This window comes from Quercus lobata, chromosome 4, assembly GCF_001633185.2.
Source record: "Quercus lobata isolate SW786 chromosome 4, ValleyOak3.0 Primary Assembly, whole genome shotgun sequence".
Lineage (NCBI taxonomy): Eukaryota > Viridiplantae > Streptophyta > Magnoliopsida > Fagales > Fagaceae > Quercus > Quercus lobata.
In genome coordinates, this window is record NC_044907.1 from 38,875,494 (window position 1) to 38,886,676 (window position 11,183).

General features: G+C 33.3%; 1 protein-coding gene across 3 annotated transcripts; it reads left to right on the forward strand.

Moving 5' to 3' along the window:
• The first annotated feature begins 4,097 nt into the window (after positions 1 to 4,097).
• LOC115986971 (autophagy-related protein 8f-like) lies at positions 4,098 to 8,941 on the forward strand. 3 transcript variants are annotated; one of them, XM_031110403.1, is made up of 6 exons: positions 4,098 to 4,228; positions 4,573 to 4,623; positions 4,763 to 4,818; positions 7,383 to 7,435; positions 8,151 to 8,269; positions 8,521 to 8,941. In XM_031110403.1, exons 2-6 carry the CDS (start codon positions 4,587 to 4,589, stop codon positions 8,607 to 8,609), a joined length of 354 nt encoding a protein of 117 aa, XP_030966263.1. In that variant the 5' UTR covers positions 4,098 to 4,228; positions 4,573 to 4,586; the 3' UTR covers positions 8,610 to 8,941. The 3 variants fall into 3 exon arrangements, with proteins under 3 accessions (XP_030966263.1, XP_030966265.1, XP_030966264.1); XM_031110405.1 differs by lacking the exon at positions 4,098 to 4,228 and adding an exon at positions 4,310 to 4,357; XM_031110404.1 differs by lacking the exon at positions 4,098 to 4,228 and adding an exon at positions 4,318 to 4,365.
• Positions 8,942 to 11,183: the final 2,242 nt, after the last annotated feature.

Genomic DNA, 11,183 nt, shown 5'->3' on the forward strand with positions numbered 1-11,183 from the left:
TCTATTAAACTTATAAGAAATCCTAATGACTGGGGCAAAGTGCTTATTATTCATATATCTTTGGCATTATTAGATGTAAAGTTTAGCATTCAGAAAATATTGTTACACCATAATTTAGGGGGAAAGTGCAATTAATCCGATGTGTATATATATATTGATAAGGATAGCATCCCAGTACTCTAGAGCAGCCAATGATGCATATCGAGAAGGTGATTATATTTCCGGTCATCCTTACTCATTGATGGCTTGAGAAGCACAATTCACTACTAATTGTCTCAATGCTAAGGCAGCCACAGAAATATTCAAATCTGTGAATAGCACGAAAGATTTATGGAAATTGGATTTGCATGGCCTTCATGCAATGAAGCTATTCGAGCTTTGCAATGCCATCTACAACAAATTGAATTATTCGGGCAGAGGCCAAAACCATTAGAGGTCATCACAGGTAGAGGTAAACACAGCCGAGGAGCTTTTGTCATTTTAGGCTTCTAGCGGCTCTGAGGAATTACCTTATGAAATGTAGATATCGTTTTTATGAATTGTTAGCAAGGGCGATAGTAGTAGGTGCCAAATAGTTGAGATACACAGCTTTTGGCCAATCTATAATTTATAACATATATAAAACTAAAACCGTTTTGACTTTTGGTTAATCTTATGATATTGTGCTACATAAGTTTTTGTGGCATCACAATTGTACACGTTATTATTCTTTATACATACATACATACATACATACATACATAATTGAATTTAAATTATGTTTTACATTTAAATAGTAGAATATATAATTCCATATACAAGTACAATTCTAATGATAGAATATATAATCCATATACAAAATTATACATAATAAAAATCTATTCATAAAAATTATAATTATCAAATTTCCTATTTGGAAAAAAAAAGATTAAGAATTATATATATTTATACTACTATTTATATATCTATACTACTATTTAAGAGGCTTCCTTGTTTGGGATCCTCATTTTTTTGATTCAAAAATACTCCTACACCTCTATGTTTAAGTAGAGATAAAACTAAAGGACAATCTGGTAAAAATATAACTCTAACTCTCACTAAAACATTGCCTACAAAATATGATTGTTTTCTTTTTGATTTTCAAATTGTTTTATCCATGTATAAATTAGATTTTCAAAAAAATTATATATGAAAAATAAAAGCACAAGTTTTTTTTCTTTTTTTTTTTCCTACAAAAATTTGAACCGTGATTTAATGTAGTTTTTATTTATATTTTTTATATTTCCAATTATTCTTGAAACTTCAATGGCAATGCATATACCAAAAAATTATGACACTAAACCAAAAAAAAAAAAAAAAAAAGCCTCATCGCATGTGCGAAGTGCATGTGATGAGGCCAGTATATATATATATATATATATATATTGCTCGAGCAATAGTGGGGTTTGCCATTACTTACACCCACAACTTTTGAACTTGTGGGTGTGATGGGTGACAATGATTTCCTATATGGTGGAATAAAAATCATATTATTATGTTAATGTGTTATACTCACTTCACTCGATTAATTATTATAAATTTTGAATAAATAAGATACTCAAGAGCATTACCATTTCAAAATGCCAAAAAAGGAAAAAAAAAAAAAAAAAGCATTTTGCATCACCAAAATGCTATTTTATATATTTTACATCATCACTTTAACAATATATCATACATCTCATACTCTATTCTTTTACCACTCTATTTAAATTTATTTATTTATTCTATTTTACATTACCACTTGAACAATACATCCTACATCCCACACTTTATTCTTTTTGTGAGATTAAAATAATTGAGGGTGGAATAAAATGATATTGTTAAGATATAGATGATTTCATCTCATTATCCATCTCTATTAAAAAAATTGCATGTTGACACTTGAGCATAAATTTGCAAATCCCTATAGCAACATCTATAAACTTAAATGTTTTCAACCCACAACTAAGTAATAATACAGCTCTCTCTTCCTTTTTTTTTTTTTTGGATACAAGATAGAATTTCTACTCTAGCCTAATCTAAGTGTATATGTGTGTGAAACTCCTTTCTGGAGACTTGAATCTCGGCCTTTACTCCCCACACCTCACAAGCACTTATACTTGTGGAGTAACCATCATACCAAAGGTGTGTGGTGGTCAACTCTCTCTACCTTGAGTTGGGTGTTGTTAGGGTACTGCATTTATTATTATTATTATTTATAATGTGTGTATAAAATATAGATTATTTTATTGTGATGAATTGTAAAATAAAGAATAGAATGTAGAGTATGTTGTCAAAGTGATAAGGGCAAATTACAATAAACTCACTTGTGGTTACGCTCGTATTCACTTTACTTACTCGTGGTTCAAAACTTAGCACTTTGCCCAACTGAGATTAGTTTCATTTGTCTCCTGTATCTCACATTTGTTAAAAATAGAGATAAATATGTATCTTCACTCCTCTTTTTGTCTCTCTCCTTCAAAAACAAGGAAGGAAAAAAAAAAAAAAAAAAAAAGAAGATCAAATAGGGGATTTTGTAAAGAAACAAAACTAAATGGATAGGTAGATCTCAAATTTTTTTATAAGCTTCAATATATATATTATGGAAAGGAAAAAAAAAGAAAAAACAAAACAAACATTAAAGGGGGGGTGGTAGATCATTAAAGCCAAAATTGAAGGAAACATTACAAATTAAAGCTAACGTTAAAAGAGCAGTTGGTGAAGGATTGAGCTAGATATAGAATGTTGCCAATGATTGTGTTGATCTCTCTCTCTCTCTCTGATGGTGGTGTTGAAGAGGCCAATCGGCCACCAAAGCAAAAACCCAACACAACCTAGATCGACCACCATTGTTTTTGCAAGGAATTCATGTCGAAGGTCTAGATTGGACAGAGATGCCTTTGTTGGTTTTGTTTTATTATTATTATTATTATTATTTTTTTTTTTTTTTAGCTTTTAGCTATTGGGTTGTGGGTTTGATTGATTTTGGCTTACTAGTGGTGGTTGATTTGATTTGGTGGTATTGTGGCTTGTGGCTTGTGATGGTTGTGGATTGTGGGCGTGCTTTTGGTGGTGGTGGTGGTTTCTAGTGGTGGTTGAGAGAGAGAGAGAGAGATATATATATATATATATATATATATATTTGTGGTGTGGATGATTTTGTTTTGATTTTTGATTTTTTTTTTTGGGTTTATGTTCAAGATTTGTGGTGTAGTTGAATGTGTTGTGAGAAATTGCTTGTATTTTGGATGAATCATCTTATATCCTTTCCTCTTCAATTTTTTTTTTTTTTTTTTTTTAAATTGTTTTGGGAGGAGAGAGACATAAAGCAAAGACATATTTACTATTGTGTCAAACAGAAGTGGGTTACGAGAGAAAAACGGAATTAATCTCAAATGGACAAAATGTTGACTTTTGAACTAGGACAGAAATTCTTGTCTTTTGAACTATGGCTAGATAAGTTTAAAACTGGTCAAATTATAAAATGAGTTTATTGTAATTTACTCAAATGATAATGTAAAATAGATAAAATGACTTTTTGGTTATGCAAATGTTTATTTATTTATTTATTTTTATTTATGGCATTTTTTGGATGAGAATACTCTTATCCTAGCAACATGCAAAAATATCAACAGTATTAGAGCATCAGATGTAGAGTTTTTTTTTTAAGCAATTGGTGTTATAGTAAAAGAGCTTAATTAGCTGAAACTGAAATTTTTTTGCTGAAAGTACAGTAGATAAAACTAAAAATTAAATGAAATAGTATAGTGAAACTTATGAATAGTATTAAAAAGTATGAGACCCATGAATAGTAAAAAAAAATAAGATCAATAATAGTAAAAATAAAGTAAATTGTAAAAAATTTGCATTTTTCAGCCAATGTTAAACACAACCTATGACCACCACATGGGAAGGCTAAAATAAACGAAAAAAGAAAAACGAAAAAAAAAAGTCAAAGTTATCAAGTCGTCAATTATTAGCAATTGATTGACATGTACACGGCAAGATTTAATTGGTTATACGAACATACTTGACTATCCTCACCGGAGAGGAAGTCCAAGGCCAAACCAAACCGATTAATAAATAGTATTAAATAGTGACAGACACATGCATTGTCAAAAAACTCAAAGGAGTCGTCTTTAATCCTAGTCATCAGCTCTTATCTACAACCCAAAAGACAAAGAGCACTGGAAAACTGTTTGTTGGGTTTCTCGATTTTTCCTATCTTTGTGTAAGCTCTTCTCATCGATATATCTCAATCGTTATTTATTTTTTTTTTTTTGTAATATATATATATATATATATATATTTGTTTTCTTCAATACCTGGAAATAGAAATTGAAGAGAATACCATCTAAGGGTCAAAAGGTGTATTAGGCTTAGATGTTTTTGGGTTTTCTCTTGCACCAATCTATCTTTTCTCAGTAATCAAACATGGGTTTTTGATATTGGTTGAAAATTTTGTTGCTTTCTTGTTTTTCACATAAGATTTTCTGGGGTTCTTCTGGATTCGATTTAATTATCATATTTGTTATTCAATAAATGGTTTTTTTTTTTTGTTTCTTGTTTTTCCAGTACATTCAAGAAGAATGACTAGAAGCATGTTCAAGCAAGAGCATGACTTTGGTATGGATAAAAGCTTTTGTGTTTGTGTTCAAATGCCTTGGTCTATCTTATGTTATTTATTAAACCAAGTTAATCAATTACAGTTCTTTGTTATACTGGTGAGCTCAATTTCATTAATTTATGATGTCTGTATCTGCAGAGAAGAGGCGTGCAGAGGCTGCTAGAATTAGGGAGAAATACCCAGATAGAATTCCAGTGAGATTTATTATTATTATTATTTTTTAAAATTTAATTTCTAAGTTCACTGTTGTGATTATATTGCTATTTGTTAATGTCTGCATGTCTTCTTTTATAGGTTAAACTTATGTGTTGGCTTTTATAATAAGTAATGCAATTCTTATTAATATAAAAAAAAGAGTCACCCAAGTACATAGGGAAGGGACCATACAATCAATCAATAATAGAACCTAAAGACAGACTATGCAAATTTTACATCCAATCCAACATAGTTCTAAAGAAAATTAATTTGAGATCAGGCATACTTCTTTTTGTGTCCTTGAAACACTGATTGTTCCTCTCCCTCCATATACCCCATCAATACTGAGGCCTATCTGGTTGATAGTATTTTTTACTGCAACTAATTTGCACGCCTCACTTTTTTTGTATGTTTCTTTTTATAGTTTTGTTTGGGGGTTGGGGGTTAGTGAGTTTTCATACATGGAGGAGCTCTGCATAGTGTTGAATTTGTTGTGCAATTTTTTTTTTCCTCAACAAGGGAAGTTCTACGAGATATATTGGAAGAAATAAACAGCCATAATTCAACTTTATGTACATGAGTTTCCCCCTTTTTCAATTAAACAGATTACTTATAGAAAAAGATACATGATAGAAATTAACGGCCTTATCTGCTTAAAACTCCTGCGATGGTTAATGGCTTGTTGAACTAATTTTTGTTCAGCATGAATGCAGCAAATTTCACCTGCCATTCTGACCTCAAAATGCTACCTGGTTCAGCTTAGCTGGGTTCTATATACTGATGAATTGTGGATAGTGTCTAAGTTATGTATTTCCCTCCACCGTGGTTTTGGGTGTAGGATTAAAATTATGGTCTTTCAGTCCTATAGTGATTGGAATGGGAGGGCAATTCATGAATGCTTTTTATTTTATACCTAATGAAAGTGAAACTTATTCCAGTCTCAAGATTTAAAAAAAAAAAAAAAAAAAAAATTTAAGATTAAGTTAGCTAGGTAAAAAGTAAACTCATAGGAAAATGATTACTTATGACAATATGGATTCCATGCAAATGACTTACTGGTTGATAGAAGTCTCTATCTTATGAAGAGTTCCAAGATGACCGTTTGTTGAAGCCTAATATCTCATGTTAGTCCTTCAGCCTTTTTTGAATCCTAGGAATCTGCATTTTTTTTTTTTTTTTTTTTTTTTTTTTTTTTTTTTTTTTGTGGGATAAATAGGAGGACGGTGCTGGTGGGGCTCAAACCCCAATGTCTAGGCACCACAAGAGGTGCTGGAACCACTGGGGTACCCATCAAACCCTGATAAGACTTCATATACCCAATACCTATTAAACATAAAAAGGTGAATGGAAGTTCAATGGGATTAAGCAAATCCTTTATCCAATTTAATTGGTGTTTGTTTTTGAAGTTGGACAAAATCAAAACTGATGCAGCACCAAAACTGAAGAGCAGAAAAGTAAGAAAGCAAAACCTAGGTATTAGCGCTTAGGTTGGCTAGAATCAACACCAGACTATTCAGAAAATTAAACAGAAATCTTACTAATGAAGCAAAACTGTAAACTTGTCTCCATTTGAGTACAATAGCATGATTATATGGACAACCAGGATATAACCCAAATACCAATTGACTTAGGAAAACCCAATTTTTGAAATACAAAAAAAGGCCTTGACTCTAGGACATTAAATAAAATACTAATAGCCTAATTAACTAATAAGACCAACCAAAACAGAGTCTGCTTCCTTTTAATTAATAGTAGGCCATGCCACCCGCGAGAACTTCATTTCACTAAATTAGCATCTAATGGACAAATAAAAAAAATACAATTGACTACTAAAATTAAACCCAAATAAGTTATAAAATTTGTTTTCTTTGCACTTCCCACATCAGTTATGCAATCCTATTTTGTGCTTTCTTTATTGGAGAAGGGAAATGGAGCATTTTACTGTTGTTCTGCAGTATTTTAGTACTGTCAATGACCATATATTTGAAATTATTGGGGGATAAGATTGTATATCTGGTGTCTGCTAAACTTTGTGCTGTCTTGAAATAGGATTTTAGCATATTATCACAGAAAAACTCCAGCAATGTACCCCTTAATCCTTAAATTGTTTTACAAAGAAAAACTCAGTCTTTGCAGCTTCCCAAGAATGTCTGTAGTCAGGGTAGAGCATTATTAGGAATTTATTATTGATGTAATGTGGGTTTTTCTACCCCATAAAATGTCTTATGGAATTGAGGTCACTCATTTAATCATGCTTTTCATACTTAAAAATCAGATCCAATTACTAAGCATCAGATTCCTGTAATCTAGTACGTAATACAGTTGTTCTGTGCTGACCAATTTCGTAATTGTAAAGAAATGCAACTGTTGACAACTTCCTTTGTAGCATTGATTTATTTTGCTAAAGAGTGATTAGATAGTACTTATACTAATTTTGTTATAGGTTAGTGCAATAGTTTCTAATTTATTCTTGATAAAGTGATAAATCTAATTATATATCATTTGAGACTCTCAGGGTTTCCAAATTGTGGTCTGATTTATATTTTCCTTTGTGCTTCTAAAGGTGATTGTGGAGAAGGCTGAGAGAAGTGATATTCCCAACATTGACAAAAAAAAGTGAGTTCCAGTTCCACATATAACTAAGCCCTTGTCCCTCTGGTTTCCCTTCAGCTTTTAATTTTTTGTATTCTCTATTTATTAGGATGATTAGCATTTAGCGACAGTGAGAAACAAGTTCCCTTTAATTCTAGCATCTGTGTGCATGTGCATAGGGTATGCATGTGCAAGTGTGTGCATGTTGGAATGCATGAATGTATGCACTTGTGTGTGGGGTAAATAGTGAGAGTCAAAAGAAAATTATAGAGTAGTGGTCTTAGTTAGCTTTTTGATGTCTCATTTTTATTTTTATTTATTTTTTGGGATTGGTAAGTTATACATGCACCCAATTGGTCTTGAACCCACTACCTTACACTCCACTAGGAATTTATAAGGGCAGAAGGTGCCAGTTTAGCTATAGCTCATTGGTGATGTGTCTTTGTTTTCTTGTGGAGTATTTGGTTTATCTCTGTTTGAAGGCCAACCATAGGACTCAAATGGGGAAGAAATAGGGACACACTGCTACCTAAAAGACCATGTTATTATGCTCAAGTGTTTGCTTGAAAGTGAAGATAGCTTTAATGTATTAATGATGCCAATGAGTTCTCAATCTTAAATGGCACCTCCTCTCCTTGAAAGAGTAAGGTTTAGGGTGAGGTCTTGGGATCAAGACTCACCAGGTGTGTGTGTAAACCCATACTAGAAATTTCTATTAATGATAATTGTGAAATTACAGATACCTTGTCCCAGCTGATCTGACGGTGGGTCAATTTGTCTATGTAATTCGGAAGAGGATTAAACTGAGTGCAGAAAAGGCAATCTTTATATTTGTGGACAATGTGCTCCCACCAACAGGTAACTGCTATAAAATTTGATGAGCTTTATGCGAATGTGTGGGTGATGCTAGGGTTTAATTTCCTTTCTATTGCACATTTGTTCATGGTATACATTGTTATTCCTCATCAGATTAAAACTGAATTGAAAAGATCTTGAAGATACTTTTCAAATAGATAATTAGTTTCTACTAATAATGATTGGAAGTGGTATAAATTCAAATGTATAACTATTCAAAATGAGAGATACTAATTGTATATAAACATCTGCAGGAGCCATAATGTCTACCATTTATGATGATAAGAGGGATGGCGATGGATTTCTCTATGTTACATATAGTGGAGAAAACACATTTGGGTGACAAATTACATAGCCCCCAATCCTCTGTAATTGGTCTCATATGGTTGATATCTTTGTCGTTACTCAGTTCCGCTCTTGCATTGCCTAGAACAATATCATGCCTAAGTGTGAACCTAGTCTGTGTTTACGTGTACAGTTGTATTTTGTATATAACATTTCAACAAACCATATGATGCCTTTCCATTGATATGTAATATGTCCCTTCCAATTTATGTACTCTCTTTGGTGATGTGCAAGGGAAGCAAGACATTAAAGGGCTTCTTTGGCAGTCTCGGGAAAAATTGCTCGTGAAGTACATATTGAAATCAAACTGAGTGCACTCACCTTTATCTTCTTCTTTTCTTGATAAGCAACTTGTTGGAATTCAATGTCATTAGGTGCTTTAAGTTTATAATTTGGGACTTCATTAGCATAATGAAGGAAATAATAATGGTGAAAGTTTAGGTAGGAATTATTGTGGGAGGGACACTTGTGTCCAAGTCAAGATGGCAAGTTGCACTTTTAAGGGTGTGGCTTTTGTCCAGTGTTCTGTGACATTGGACCCGCTGTGATAATGATACGTGTCTATTTTTGGACACGTGTTATAATCGCAACGGGTCTAGTGTATTGGAGGCACTCAATAGAAGTCACGCCCCACTTTTATTCATTTATATGATATGAGTTCAAGTTATATCCTAGTGTAACTTTACAAGATTTACACATTTTTGAACCGTAGATCTTAATGAGATCTAAGGGTGAAAAATAAAACTACTTGTTATGTAATAAATGTTCTGAAAATTAATAATTAATCGATCTACAAGAATACATTATTTTTTATTTTCCCCAAATTTACTATCTTTTTTCACTAATCTTGAAGTTCTCACTTACCTTAAAAAAAAAGTTCCCACTTACTTTTATGTCTAGGCTCACCTTCACTTCCATGCCTCTACCTTCTCCGCCACCAGTGAGTGAGTGAGTTATATCCGAGATTGACATAGTCGAGTATTAATAATGCAAGTTCGAAGAGATTACATGTTAGGTTGAGTAGAATGGGAGTCTGGGACATGTGATTCACGTTCACACTAGCTTATATCGATTGCATTCTCATTTATCTAGTTGGTTTATTTTTCAAAAACCAATGACTGCTTGGATGTTATGGCTACTGACACAGGAAAATTTCCCTTCAATTTCGTAAGGGAAATTGCATTGGAGTACCTAAATCAGGAAAATGCTCGAGCTATTGGAAGGAAAAGTTAGGAAGTTTATGACATTTTGTGATTCTATTATATGTTAATTGTAGTTCTTATTTGGATTAGCACACGTTATGAAGCTGCCATTATTTAGGCAAGCTTGTGAATTAGCTTTTACTGAGCGCAAGGCTGCAGGAAATGCTTGCATATTAGAACACGAAGTATATTGCTCTCTTCCTCTTTTCTGCTTCCTTAATGTCCACCTCGAACAAATACTTTGTTGAATTCCGACTTGCACAATCTCAATTTCTAATTGCTTTCGGACATGTTGAAAAATTCGATCAAACTTGGAATATCAAACAAAATAAACCACAAGAACTTTCTGCTGCCAGTGGCCATGATCATTGTAAGGACACGAAAATCTGGCAGCCCAAACTCTCTAAGAATAGTGAAATTGGTACTGTCCAGCTAGGCCCAAACCAATAGATATTTGTAAAGAGAGGGGGTAAAACAAGTTGGGCTTAGCCCAAGGATTCAGACAGAGAGGGAATGAACGAAAATCAAAGATCAAGTATATAAATGGTTCTTTACATCGCCCGAGGATGATGTTCTTGCACAAGGATGTACACTGTTCTCTCTCTCTCTCTGTTCTTGTTCTAATCTTTTTTTCCTGATTTTTTATGGGATCCATTCATCTAGAAGTCCTCTTTCTTTATATACTCCTAAACTTATTGCATCCTAGCCCTCCATCTACAATCCTCCCGACTCTCCTTAGGACCTGTCCCTTTAAACCTCTATTGAAGGTGGTAGAAGGAACTACTTAGCTGTGAATTCTATTGTTCAGGTCATTTCCTCATCAATGCAGCTAATAAAACTATTGCCAGTCATTTAATGCGGAGGTAGTAGGTGAGCTTCCACTGGAAACTTCCTTCATCTACCTTGACTCTCTCTTTGAACACCATCCTCTCCATTTAGACTTCCAGAAAGTATTTTGTCTCTTCTCCTCCTATCCTCGGGTGAATCCCCTCCTCAGGCTTGGAATGCTTTTATAATGATAGTCACAGCTTGTTATATTCTTCCTTGGTCCTCGGTTCCCCACAATAGCCCCCTAAAACCTTGCTATTAGCCGTGAGATAAAAAGTAAGGTTTTAGTTGTGCAACCCTAATTGGTACGTGGCAAACACGTTCCCACGTGGTAACGTCTCTTCATCTGTCTTCAGCACGTTCCTGACACTTTGGTATCCACAATCTCGTATTTATTGTGTTAAGCGGTTGCTTGTCCCCTCACGTTCTATGGTGTGATGATGATCTTACGGTCCTTATTTACCCATATTTATGAATGAGAATTTTACCGCTCATTTTTCACCCCTATATAAGGAGAGGTTGAGGTTGATTTTGCTCCATTT